General features: G+C 38.4%; 1 protein-coding gene across 1 annotated transcript in view; it reads right to left on the bottom strand.

Moving 5' to 3' along the window:
• LOC125229588 (organic cation transporter protein-like) overlaps nucleotides 1–14849 on the bottom strand; it is a 48572-nt gene that overhangs the window by 28522 nt on the left and 5201 nt on the right. The window contains exon 2 of the mRNA XM_048134463.1: nucleotides 1695–1890. Coding sequence (XP_047990420.1) covers nucleotides 1695–1890 — 196 coding nt within the window. The remainder of the gene's footprint in view (nucleotides 1–1694; nucleotides 1891–14849) is intronic.

Genomic DNA, 14849 nt, shown 5'->3' with positions numbered 1-14849 from the left:
TTGGCTAGCGAATGATTGGCGACACATCACGTCATTCTGCCAAAAAACATAGTATAATACACGTGATCATGATGAATTATGTTTTCCCGTGATCATGATGCATGTATCTGCGTCGAGTTATCAGGAGCTCAACAGAAATCAAAGAGGATATCATGATCTAGGGTGCATTGGGATAATTTCGAAGTACATCAGAAATGCTCGGGTAATTTCGAAAGGGGAATCTTGATATGATAGATATAATGGTGTTTTTTATGTGACTTTCGAAATTAGACGACTTTACAATATTCGAAATTATCCCAATGCACCCTATATCCCGGTCAATATAAGTCTAATTAAAATACATGTGATCAATGTCGTGGTGACATACTGAAGCGCAGATCAAATGTTAACCCAGCAGGACTTGGTACAGTCAACCAATTCTACAACCATGTGTCAAAATAACACGCAGTAAGAGATTTCTTACAATCTGATTTATATCGTCACTGTGACATAGTTCTACAGTGGTCTAGGGTTCCAATTGGTTGACTGTACACAGTATAAGTTTAAACCATATCGTCTTAAAATAAATGAAGTTTTCCACTCCACTGAAAGTGAATCTACGTACAGACTTCTTTAGTCCAACCAAACGCGACATGCACTCGACTTTATCTGTCAATAAACTACTGCCACTTAAAGGGATTTAGACAAAATGATTACAAAACAATAATCCCTACTTGACGACACGAGACGATAATCTCCAACATTTTATATTAACATCACTTGTAACTTACAATTTAGGTATGTAATAAAATGTGCTGTTTTCAAACCAAAGTTCGCTTGAACATAAGGACACTCTAATGATACGAACCAATTTTCGTGGTTTATCAATAATCGTATCATACCCTTGAACTTACCTCGGCAAATATAGTATTATGGCTAACGGTAGCCAATGGTTGGCAATGGTGTATGGACACATGCTTTCCTCACAAGTGATATTACGGTTGGCGCTAAAGGCACCCTGGGACCAATGACCCCATTCACCCGTCTCTTACCTCCCTTGAACTTACCTCAGCTACTATAGTATCTCGGCTACCATACACATGTTTATCGCACGTGACATTAAGGTTGGGGCTAAGTCGCCAGTCGCCACTCGTCCGTCATATACAATAGTGTCCCTTGAACTTACCTCAGTGACTATAGTACCTCGGCTGCCATACACATGTTTATCGCACGTGACAGTAACATTGGCGCTAAAGGCACCCTGGGCACAGGCGCCATCGTTGCTGGGCGCCGGCCGCTGGCACTGGGACCCCCGGGCCCAGATGAGAGGCTCCACTCACCTGTCTCTTAGTATCACCTTGAACTTACCGACTATAGTATCTCAGCTGCCATATACATGTTTATCGCACGTGACAGTAAGATTGGGGCTTAGGAGCCACTCCTCCGTCATTTACAATAGTGTCCCTTGAACTTACCTCAGCAACTATAGTGTCTTGGCTGCCATACACATGTTTATCGCTCGTGACAGTAAGATTTGGGCTAAGGCGCCACTCGTCCGTCATTTACAAGTGTCCCTTGAACTTACCTCAGCGACTATAGTATCTTGGCTGCCATACACATGTTTATCGCACGTGACAGTAACGTTGGGACTAAGGACGCCCCGAACCCAAAGGACCCACTCGGCCGTCTCATACAATAGTGCCCCCTGAACTTACCTCAGCTACTATAGTATCTCGGCTGCCATACACATGTTTATCGCACGTGACAGTAACGTTGGCGCTAAAGGCGCCCTGGGCACAGGCGCCATCGTCGCTGGGCGCCGGCCGCTGGCACTGGGACCCCAGGGCCCAGAGGCCCCACTCGCCCGTCTCGAACTTGTAGGGTGGGGACTCGCATTCTGGGACGGCGCATCTGGAGAAGATCAAATTTAGATATAAATTATTTGAAGGATTAATGGAAAGTACATTTTGACCGTTATTCTCTATATAATCTCTTTGGTGTGATAGAAACAAAACAATTTCAGATCATTGCTCTAAAAAAATGCACTGTATTTTAAATATCGGTTGCTTGACAAAATAGGTAATCAACATAGAGGAATAAGTAAGGGAAGAGTTGTAACTCCCTACACCAGTAAATGCGAGTTATTTGTATAGGCATAGTTATAGTGACATCTAGCGACAATCACGCGTCAATCACGCATCAAATAGCGCATCAAATAGTACCACTACCCGATACTAGGCAGCAACTGTGTCTCGTCTGCCAAAAAAATAATATTAGAACAGTTTTAACTTATATTACAAGCAGTATTCCTCTGTGGTAATCAAGGTCTATATCCCAGTTAATATAATTCTAGGCCACTTTAGTATTTTTACGCTTTACTGAGTAATTAAAATAAGTAGGTACTAATTTATTACAACAACACGTTTGAATTATATTCATGGTTTATGTAAAATAAAACTGTGTCAAGATAAAGTGAGCTCTTCCTTATCTAAAGGACTATTTTCCTTCATTAGATTTTCCTGTACCATTAAATATAATTCGTCGTAATTTTCAACTTTATCTTGTTCGTAAAACGTTTTTATTAAACTGCAGAATATACAATTGTCATGTTAGGATTGTTAGGTGTAAAAAAATTATGACAGATAAAAGTTAATGGTCAAAACATGTGCCATAATAATGTCACACATACTCATACCATCACATAGACGACCTCTCATTTTTTAACCCCCGACGCAAAAACGACGGAGTGTTATAAGTTTGACGTGTCTGTCTGTGTGTGTGTGTCTGTCTGTTTGTCTGTCTGTGTGTGTGTGTGTGTGTGTCCGTCTGTGGCATCGTAGCTTCCGAACGGATGAACCGATTTGGATTTTTTTTGTCTGAAAGCTGAGTTAGTCGGAAGTGGTCTAAGCCATGTTTTATGAAAATCGGTCCACTATGTCGCGGTCGGGCGATTTTTAAAAATTTTAATTTTTCGGTTAGGTTATTCAACTGCAAAATATATAGGATTGTCATGTTAGAATTGTTAGGTGTAATAAAATAATGACAGATAAAAGTTAATGGTATGCCATAATAATGTCACACATACTGTGTGACATTATTATGGCATACCATTACTACCGCTGTGCGATACTAGAATGCCAGTAAGGGTTAAAGGAAAAGTCTATAAAACAGCAGTCAGACCAGCGATGACATACGGAGCGGAATGCTGGCCCTTGAAAAAGCAACAGACCGACAAGCTGCACGTTGCTGAAATGAAGATGCTGAGGTGGTCATCAGGGGTCACACTACTAGACAGGGTACCTAACCGGTATATCCGTGGCAGCTTTAAAATAAGGCCAATACCTGACAAGCTGGAAGAAACACGACTACGCTGGTACGGCCATGTCATGAGGAGGCCAGTCAATCACATGACACGAAAAGTGCTGGAACTGGAATCGAAACCAAGACTTCGCGGGGGATCTCGAACTACATGGATGTCTGTCATAAGGAAAGACCTAAAGAATTCCAACACGAACACAGAGACGACCCAGAAAAGACCACTCTGGAGACTTAGGACTAGGAGAGCCGACCCCAAATAGAGATGGGACTAAGGCCTGAAGAAGAAGAAGAATGTCACACATACTCATACATACCATCACATAAACGACCTCTCATTAGAATAATGTGGTGTTTTGTTTTGGCGCCGGGTCCCCCCCCCCCAAATCTATCGACGTGAAATCGGCTCCAGCCGACCAAATTAGTATGAAGACGCTTACCTACGCGTCGTCGTCGCTAAAAGCATGCGTAAGAAGACGGCCCGAGTTCTTAATCTTCCTTACTTTTTTACTTAATTTCGTATGACATTTCAAACAAGACGTTAATGTGACAAGGTTCAAATCATTACAGATTTATGCCGGTGACTGTACCATGTGGTGCCATAAACAACACTGCAGGTCTATATTAAAAAAAAGAATAACAAATCTCCATCTTTGGCGGCGGTTTATTGCTTATAATACTTACCTACTCCAAATAAAGTATTCTTAATAATGCAAATAATCATTTTTTTTTCTATCTATCTAATATCTCTATTAATAATAATCTAGTATTTACTCATAAAGCACCAGATATTTCTTTACTAAACGACTTTTATTTGATCACAATAGCGTTTCCTGTTGATGCTCAAAGTTGCGAAACAGAACGACCGCGACCCACATACCGCAGGTTACCTCGGTCGGTGTAAAGAATCCTTACAACTTATATGGGCATTTCGTGGCGATCAGGTATAAATAACCGGCCAAGTGCGAGTCTGACTCGCGCAAGACAGGTGCCGTACCACTATTTTAAAGGCCGGTAACGCATCTCCAACTCGCTTAACTACTTATCAGGGTACTTATCCGAATGGCACAAACGCTCACGAAACGAAACGCTCGTAGACATCTCTTGAGCTCTTACGTTTTGGCGAGACAGAGCCAGACTACCTTTCGCGGCGTTTCGTTTTCGTTTCGCGTCGCAGAAATGCCATTTGGCTACGGGGCCAGGTCACCCTGTCTACTCGTTTGCCTCTTCAAAGAGGTGAACATTCTTACCGTTGCCTCTCAATACATATACGAAAATATTATGTATGTTCGGAAAAATATCCACGAATTCAAGCTTAACAGTGACATCCATAACTATAACACAAGGAACAAACATAAACTTGCTGTGACCGCCCACCGTCTCCGTAAGGTTGGTACGTCTTTCGTCGGGAACTGTACACGTTTTTATAACAAAGTACCAACCGATATAGTGGATTTGCCATTTGACAAATTTAAGGCATGCATTAAGCGTTTGTTGTTATGTAAGGCGTACTACACTGTGAAGGATTTTATAGATGATAGGGATGCCTTTAAGGTGGTTGCTTGTCAATAGATGAATGAAGTCGTATATATTTTTTCATTTTCTCTGCATTGTGTAATTAAGCATACTAGTGTTCAATTGACGTATGAGAACATATTCTCGTCTGATTATATTGTTTTTATTTAAGTTTAGTTGTGGACACTTGGAGACCTTATACATCTCCAAGATTATGTGTTTAATGTTTATCTTACTTTAATTTTATTGTATAAATCTATATTTCCTTCCTTTGTAACATACGAGCACAGAATATAGTGTCTTACAGCTATGTTTTATTATTTGAATATTTAATTTAGCCTGGCAGCTTGAACATGTCATGCACACTTAAAAGTCTTTGCTGCGGTGGCGTCGTTGATCGGGTCGCCACCTTCCCGAATAAAGGTTGAGGGAGGCGATGGCTGAGATACGCGTCATACTCGTGAACGGGTGCCGTCTGTGAAGACCGGTCTGTTTAAGCTTACTGGGGCTGTTATAACTTAGTAACTTTAATTCTAATTTTTATTAAATTAGGACACTTTGTTCGGTTGTCGTTTGTTTTCTTTCTTTTAGTGAATATTTTAAATATATGATTTTGACTCATGGAGACCATATACATCTCTAAGGAGAATTAGATTAAGTAGATATACATTTTATTTTTAGTTGTGACATTTAGAGTCATTTGCACCTCTAAAGTAATTTTAGACTTTTTTTTTTTGTATTTGTACTTTTTATATTAAAATTTAGTGTAGTTCTTGGTTGTAATTCGACATTTAGAGACCTTCTACATCTCTAATTAATTGTATAGAGTTAACTTTAGTTAGAACTTAGAATTAGTATATAATAGTATCAATTGTAATTTCAACTCAATTTTAAATATTTTTTTAAATACCTATGTACATGTGACGTGTAAAAGTGCCCCTGTGGCCTATTTGCTGAATAAATTATTTTGATTTTGATTTTGATTTTTGATTTCTTATATAACAAAAAAAAACCTGTGTGGTGACGGGTTAAGAATTTCACCACCCCCTTTCTTCCCGTGGGTATCGTAGAAGGCGACTGTGGGACATGGATTAAATTGTGGCGTAGGCGAGAGGCTGGCAACCTGTCGTCACTGCAATGTCACAGTTTCGTTTTCTTTCAACCCCTTATTTGCCAAGAGTGGCACTGAAGCTTTATTAGTTTCATGTGCTCTTCCTACCCCTTTATGGGATACAGGCGTGATTGTATATATGTACGTTAACAAAAAAAAACTATAAAAACGGCAATCCACTTTTTTTAATTCAGTTGTATATTCGTTTTTTGTTTCATGTTGTGTTGATGATAAATTCCACGTAAGATAGTAATATTACCAAATTATTGAAATTAAATTAATGAAATGTAATGTTTATTACAACTAGGGAACAAATCAAATTATCTTATTGAATATTTTTTGATTTGTTATTTTTTCAAGTAGTCACACTACTATATATAAATTATAAATTGAAATAGATAACATACACGAAAGAAATAGCGTAAGCTGAAGACCCGGGTTCGATTCCCGGCTCGGCCACCAGTGGGCCTTGCCATTTTTTCTTTCGTGTATGATATCTATTTCAATTTGTAATGTTTATTGTCATATTGTGTTTTTGAGTGTTGGTTTTTTATCAATGGCGAAAAAGTTAATATCTATTAAATTTATCTAATGATTAAAAGTTTATCAAGAGATAAAACTAACATTTCAATTTACATCATAAATAAATAAACATGCAATAAAGTGCTCTTGTGCTTTGGTGACGGAACCCTAAAAACTATTTTATGGATAAGTCACGGTCAAGGTTAAGATTGCAGGAACGGAATGCAGCTGTTTTCTGAAAGATATTTTACTGATTGTAGAAGAAACGTACTTACCTAGAATTTGGAGCATTCTACAAGAAGAAAAATCGAGACGTGGAATAGCTAGCTAGCTACCTTAATCATAGAATATATAAATATTAGGGTCACTTGCACCACCGAAAATGGAGGGTTAACCCATGGCTAACCCACCACTTTATATAGAATTTAACAGTTGACAGCCCACTAACCTTGAGTTAAGCGGGTGGTGCATAACCTACTCGTATTAACATCTTAATAAGAGTAGGTACCTAAGAAAATGTAACAACGTCAAGAGCTAAAACCGAAATAAATTACACATATGAAAGAAAAAGTGACCAAGTCCTCTGGTGCCTGAGGCTGGAGGCCTCTGGTTCCAGCCTCAGGCACCAGAGGACTTGGTCACTTTTTCTTTCATATGTGTAATTTATTTTGGTTTTAATTTATATACATAGTAGTGTGACTATACTTTAAGACAGCACAAGTTGAAATATTTTCAATAGATTATAATTTAACTTGTGTTCATTAGAACGTCAAGAGCAGTCATTTCATAGGTCACGTTTAGTTCCGACGGTTTTGTAACCAATGGCATCTCGAGACTGCTACATTCTTTTAAGTACCTATAATTACATTATGAGCATGGCATGCATATTTAAAAGTAATAACAGTCAAGTTTAAACATAATGGGTGTACACATCTTACTCAAAGATATGTCCCATAGCATCTTAGTCCGGTGTAATAAGAGCGTAGTACCATATTTATGAGACGATTTTTTCGATACGTATTTTTACACTTGACTGTACGTAAATTCGTGAGAGTACACGGGAAAACGTCCCACTTTGTCGATTGCTATAATGCCGTTTTGTCAGTTTATTCATATAAAGTCACAATACAAGTCTCGCCTTAATGGTAACCGACAAAGTGGGACGTTTTACTAAACACACTCACATATTATTATTTACGACTGGTGCTGCCCTCACTTTGTGACAATCAGTGCCAGCTAATTGCTAATAGCACAGAATATATATTAGTACTCCAATAGTAAGATTGTAACCTTAAAAAATAAACTTTTTAACAAAAAATAAAACCGCCTTCAAAAATAATAGTGGTTCCTATTGATATTATATGTATCAGTCCGAATATATGTACACTAGTGAAAGAATTATCCTTTAACTCCTAACCATTGAGGAGTTGACCTTCCATCATCAGCTCAGCCACATAAAATTATTACCATCAGGCGTAAATACTGGTATACCTTTAAAAAATACACTAAAAACATTACATGTGCCTATAACATTTGAAGAGTTCCCTCGATTTCTCCAGGATCCCATCATCAGACCCCGACTTGGTGCCAATGGGACCATCTCGGGGTTATACCTGATTAACCTGATCGATTAAAAAAAAATTTTTGAAAATCGGTCCATGATTCTCGGAGATATCGAGTAACATACATACAAAAAAGAATCAGTCGAATTGAGAACCTCCTCCTTTTTTTGAAGTCGGTTAAAAAAGTATCATTCACTAACATTACTTTACTATCATTCACCAGTCTACCTCTGATCTGCCCCTGAATTACCTTACCTACACGGCCTTTTTGAAGGAAAATGTAGTTTTAATTGCAACTTACAGTTACCATTACTAATTACTAGATACTATAGTTTTCCTCATCTAATTCTAATTAATAGGAAGTGTTACAAGATCTGTGTATGATTTACCCCCATTTTCCTGTCCTAGACACGCACGGCCTTGCCTTTCTTCCGGTGTAGACAAACTTACGAGACAGACTAAATCTGCATTCAAATTGAGGATGACTCATGAGTCGTGTCACACGACAATATTGGTCTTCCCACAGACCACCTCAACTGTAAGATTAGACGGAGCATTGAAGCCAACTCATAGTCGCATAATTATTTCTCATAGTTATTAATTTAGTATGGGAACGCAATCCCTTGATATAGTTGTGTCAACGTTCACAACCAGGGTACGTAGCCGAATGGCACAAACGCTCACGAAACGAAACGCTAGTAGATTTCTATCTCTATCGCTCGTGCGTATTGGCGCGACAGAGCCAGACTACCTTTCACGGCGTTTAGTTTTCGTTTAGCGTCGCAGAAATGCCATTCGGCTACGGGGCCAGTGCTCGTGTAATTTAGGAATAGGTTGACTGGTAGAGAATGCCATCTGGCATTAAGTCCGCCATTTGTACTTTTTTGTATTGTGCAATAAAGTTTAAATAAATAAATAAATAAATAGGTATTTATAAAAAAATATTTTAGGTTTGAACCTGCATTGTTGAAATTGTGGTATTTAACAGTATTTGTCATAATTATGTCTAATGGCCCCGCGCTCTTTGAAAACGCTTCATAACACGGCGTCCATATATCCCATTACACAGTGAGTATGCTGTTTGTGTTGTTTCTTAGGCATATTTCTGCGCGCCCCGGCCAATCAGATATATCAGTGGCCTATTTCACAAATAATGACAGTTGCCCGACAGTGACTTCGCCGTTCATTGCATGTTCAACAAGGAAATATTGACGCTGAGTAACAATGTTACTTATCAACCCAGAAATAGGCACAGACTTTTCAGTATCAAGTGTCATGTAGCTGTGTTGAAATAGTCCACTGTACGGCCGAATAAAAATACGCGACAGCATAATAAACAAATTGATCCACTTTAACTGAGTTGGTAAGATTATTGCACAATGGAATCATTCGCTCATTATTTCATAAGCGTATCTTACAAGAAACCCTAACGATGTATTTCCTACCGCCAATTTAAATTAAATAAACAACGACCAGGAGCTAGATCGGGAATTTTTCTTGAAAATAATTCTTTAATTTTTTCAAAAATTTTAAATCCCCATTTTCTTCTCCTACCTATTTCATTTCATTTATTCAGTCACATAATAAACTTATACATAGTAATATCACCAAGTCGTTTACATGCTAAATGTCAATTCTAATATACAACTGTTAAAACTGTAAACTGTAAGAGTGGCACTGAAGCTTTAGTAGTTTCATGTGTTCTGCCTACCCCTTTATGGGATACAGGCGTGATTGTATGTATGTATGTAAAACTGTAAACTCTTACCTAAATACTTGTTTACTCGATACTCAATGTCAATTTATTGATATATTTGTTCCATTTAGGCATTTTCGTGAAAAAAGAATCGAAAGGGCTCGTGATTCTGAGTAGGAAAAACGTAATATTGACCTACCTTACAAAACATTTTTTTGATGATTCTTCTCGCGAAAATGCCCATTTACTAAAAGTTTACGCAGTGGCGGCAAACAACTTTAGATTACACGCTAGCCGTGTCATAGTATTACTAAAACTGGCGTATTACACAATAATGACACAGCTCCCGTGTCATACCTACGCACAGAAACGGTTAAAATTTCAAGACTTACAACTCCTACAAATTTCTCCTCTGAGATTACTGATGAAATGCCCAAACTCGATCTGCACACATAACCCTTTATAGTGGTTACTGTTAATCAAACAGGATGTGTGCTTGTTAGCCACCGTGGGGATAAAACTGGCAAACAGTACCACAGAATGTTGTAGATTAGTTCACAATAGGGTCTTCCCATCTGATTGCAGAAAACGTGATTATATACACTTGAGAGCAAATAAACTGTGTAGGTATTTTGAATCAGAAGTCCGACAATAGTTTCAAAATTTATAATTTCAACGCTGAATCTTGAACTTTCAATTTCAACGACTTGTTTAGGGTTGTGTTTAATACAATGAATTCATAAAATAAAATTACTCCATTAACCGACTTCGAAGAAGGAGGTTCTCAATTCGTTGGAAACTTTTTTTTTATTTACTTTACAAATTTCTGTATTTTTAAGAAGGTATTTCATCCCTATGCTTATGCTTACTTAGGCTTCTATTCATTCTATTCTCATCATCTCTCTTCATACCACAAGTCACAGAATTATTTATTTTTTTAAGAAATAAATAGTTTAATTATACATCCATACGAAATGACCTGTATAGTTAGTCGTCAGTGTACTATGACCACTATGACATTGCAGTAATTGTCATTTACCGGCATGCGACGATGATGGCAACCAGCGTATTCATTACCAGTTAAAAAGAAAATTATACAAACAAGTCCTACCATGAGTGTTGTCGTAGAAGTCGACCGTGGGGGGTTCAACTCTGGTGTGGGCGATAAATGAACAAAAGATAGGTGGGGGCCGATTTTTGAGTCTCACGCGTTCGAATTCAGAAAATTGTTACTGAAAATAATAAGCAAGTCACCGTTTTCAACCGGTATTGTAGTGACAAAATCCCGTATGCGAGATTCAAAAATCGCCCCCCAGGATGTAGACGTGAATTCATCAAAATCGCTTCAGCTACTATTGGTTACCCATGCAAACCTTACTTGGCAATAACCTAACCACAAAATTTAAATTTTGAAAAAACCCCCGACCGCGAAATAGTAGACCGATTTTCATGAAACATGATACACCGTTTTAAATTGTATCTTGTTATTTAATGCATGTTAATTATAAGATGTATGTTTTGAAACGAAGTGGCCCGCCGAGTTTCTTGCCGGTCCCACAGTGGATACTCCCTCCCAATTGAGGGGGACTGAAATCTTCTCGAGGCTGAGGCGTAGGGTTAGAGCCGGCGTAGCTTTATTCAACGTTCATATGCGCATTGTTATATGCCTACTTGAAAAATAAATATTACATTTTAATTTTTTCATTTTCATGGCTAAGTACACTGCCGACTAACTCAGCTTTCAGACAAAAAAAACCGTTCGGGAGCTACGATGTCACAGACAGACACACACACACAGATAGACAGACAGACAAGTCAAACTTATAACACCCCGTCGTTTTTGCGCCTCATCGTTAATTTCTCTTTAGCAACAGTTGCTGTTCTCATACAAAAGTGACTCAGTAGTTGCCACATGCAAAACGGTTTATTTGCGCCCTTATTATTGTCTACTCTTTTTGCCAGGTTGTATAGAGAGATAAGAGAGAGACAACTACTATATCCCATGGAGCGTGAACTACGGCTTTTATTTAGGTCTTAGTTATAAGATAACATATCGTCACTACTTTAAAAAAAAACTTGTATCTTCGTCTGTCAATGAAAAGAAAATTGTAGTAAGTATGTATGGAATACATATAGACTTACTGCGTTTTAACTTTGAGGAACAGCGTGAGATATGAGATTTTTTCAAAGTAGTGACGATTATGTATGTCAATGGAGTACATTATTATGAGGTGTGTAATAAAAGACGAGCCCTCCACGTCAGACATTATTCCACACAACAAACAGCCATTAAAAACTCCATTTTAAAAACGAATCGGTCATTAAATCAATATTAAAACAAAGCATGACGCAACAAATATGTTCGGTATTCCATGCCCATAATCGTTTCTCCGTACCTACTGTGATGTCGAGAAATGGATTAAACTCACTGTGACCTATTTCAGAGTGACAATTGTCGCCTGACAGTGATTTCGCCGTTCATTGCCTGTTCAACAAGGAAATATTGACACGGAGTAGCAATTTAACTTTTTTTAAATAAATGGCTTCAGTCCATCATTGGGACTATTTCCAGGGGCGGCTCACTCCGCGAGTCTATCGCCGCGCTACAAGTACATGCCAGCGGCCGCGAGTTCGCGGCCCATTCATTGGCGACGACCTTCGCGCGGCGCAATAAAATTCAATGTTAGCTGCTCGCGTGCGGTCCGTTTGTTAATGTAGGTACGAATTTAGAATGGCGGCATTTTGTGAACATCAAAGGAGTGAGCCTTCTGTACTTGTACTATTATATAATATCTGGGCGACCGAGCTTCGCTCGGTTCTGTTTCGTATCCTTGACATGTGTCGCCATCTAGTTCAAAAATGAATAGTACCTACATCGAGCGAAAGAATTCTCAGCCTTAACAACACAACTACTCCACACGAGATGGCGCGCGATTCGCCACAAAAACTCAGTGTATTTTTCTATTCATTTTAGCCTTGACCTGTGTCGCCATCTAGTGTTTGCAATAAATAGTACTTACATCGACCGAAAGAATTCTGTCTTAACAGTACATCAACTACTGCACACGAGATGGCGCGCGAAGAAAAACACATGAAAACTCGAAAAGTCGCGTTTTCCGGGACCTAAGGATAAGTTAGACCGATTTTTCACCCCCAAAAACCCCCACATAACAAATTTCAGCGAAATCGTTAGAGCGGTTAATTTCCGAGATCGTCAGTATAAATAAATATATAAATAAATAAATATACAAGAATTGCTCGTTTAAAGATATAAGATTCTGTGCTATTTCGCCAGTGTCAAGGTGATATCAGCTAATATTAATTAGTGATTTTGGTACGGTAAGTACGACAGTGTACGGTGAGTTAGCACTTGTAAATTGATAGCTAGATTTTACAAGAGCACGTGGACTACCGGCCGTTGACGACAAAAAAGAGGCTAAACGCGTTTCGAGATTAATTCTTCATCAGCTTCTCACTACAAAATTAGTTTACTGCGTAATAAGATTAAAACTTAAGCTATCGATATTACACTTTAAACAACATTAATGAGCAAAAAAAAAAAATTATCCAAGACACGAGACCGCTAAGATGGCGCTCGGCTCGAACCGTCAGCATTTTTAGGGTTCCGTACCAAAAAGGTACAACAGGAACCCTTATGGTGCGACTCTGTCCGTCTGTCTGTCCGTCTGTCACATTCCTAAATATCTCGAGAACTACTAATGCTATCAACTTGAAATTTGGAATAGTTGTGAACATTGTGAACCTCTACAAATAGAATGTATAATTTTTTTTAATTTATTCATTTTAATTGTAGAAAATGGCCAAAATGAAAGGGGGGCAAACTGTAAATTTCAAGTTACTAGGTCAAGTGGGGTATCGTTAGAAAGAGCTTAAATTGAACGTAAATAAACTATTTTTTATAATTTTTTTGTTGTGGAAAAAAAAAGAATTTTGAAGGAAAATGTAAAAAAAAAAATACCGTCCCCCCCCCCCCTTATCTCCGAAGTTTACCAACGAAAAATTATGAAAATTTTAGAAAACATTGGTTTTATACTAAATATTACAGGAAAAATATAATCGTGTTTGTATCTTGAATACTTTTTTTTTAATTCACAAAAAACTTTTCACATTTTTACTTTTAATTTACCCACCTTTGCGGATGTATATAGTACTTCAAATTAATACGAGATGTTATGTAAATCATCTTCTTTCCAATAAAGTAAAAATTGTTTAACTCGGTTAACATTATAAAGAATAATCCCTGAAAAACCAACATACTATGGTCGCGCAAATTAGTTAGCGAATTCACCGAGAGATGGCGCTATACACAATAATGCTCATTAGTACCTATACTTTTGTCTTCTAGTCAAGTCGTTAGAGTTATGTGAAAACATGAGATTATTTTAACTGGGGAGTTTGAAAGTTTGTACGGAACCCTCGGTTGGCGAGTCCAACTCGCACTTGACCGGTTTTTTTTTTATTTATTTATTATAAATGGGCTTACTCTTGGCCACAGACTAGCCATTTAAGGCAAAGACGTGGCCTACGATGGAGTGAGCTCGAAATTTAAAATTTTATTTATCAACCCAGAAATAGGCACAAAATTGTCAGTGTCAAGAGTCACTATGGTGGAATAGCCCACAGATGAGCGAAGTTAAAACATACATAAAGTCACGCCTGCATTCCCAAACGGGGTATGAAACTGCTCAAGTTTCAGCGACACTCTTCAAGAAAAGCACTACGATTTTACAGCGGTGATCGCTGACCATTAGGAGACATGTATGTATACTTACAAAATTACAGATAAATAATAACTGGATGAGACTAGCTCAGGCCCCGTAGCCGAATGGCATTTCTCCGACGCCAAACGAAAGCGATACGCCGCTGGCTCTGTCGCGCCAATACGCAAGCGCGATAGAGATAGATATCTACTAGCGCTTCGTTTCGTGAGCGTTTCGTGAGCGATTGTGCCATTCGGCTAGCCACCCAGGTTACATAGCCGAATGGCACAAACGCTCACGAAACGAAACGCTCGTAGATATCTTATCTACCTCTATCGCACTTGCGTATTGGCGCGACAGAGCCAGGTTACCTTTCGCAGCAAACCTGGCGTTTTGCGTCGCAGAAATGCCATTCGGCTACGGCACGA

The sequence above is a fragment of the Leguminivora glycinivorella genome, chromosome 9 (assembly GCF_023078275.1).
Source record: "Leguminivora glycinivorella isolate SPB_JAAS2020 chromosome 9, LegGlyc_1.1, whole genome shotgun sequence".
In the NCBI taxonomy this organism is placed as follows: Eukaryota; Metazoa; Arthropoda; class Insecta; order Lepidoptera; family Tortricidae; genus Leguminivora; species Leguminivora glycinivorella.
This window is presented reverse-complemented; position numbering and strand designations above follow the sequence as displayed.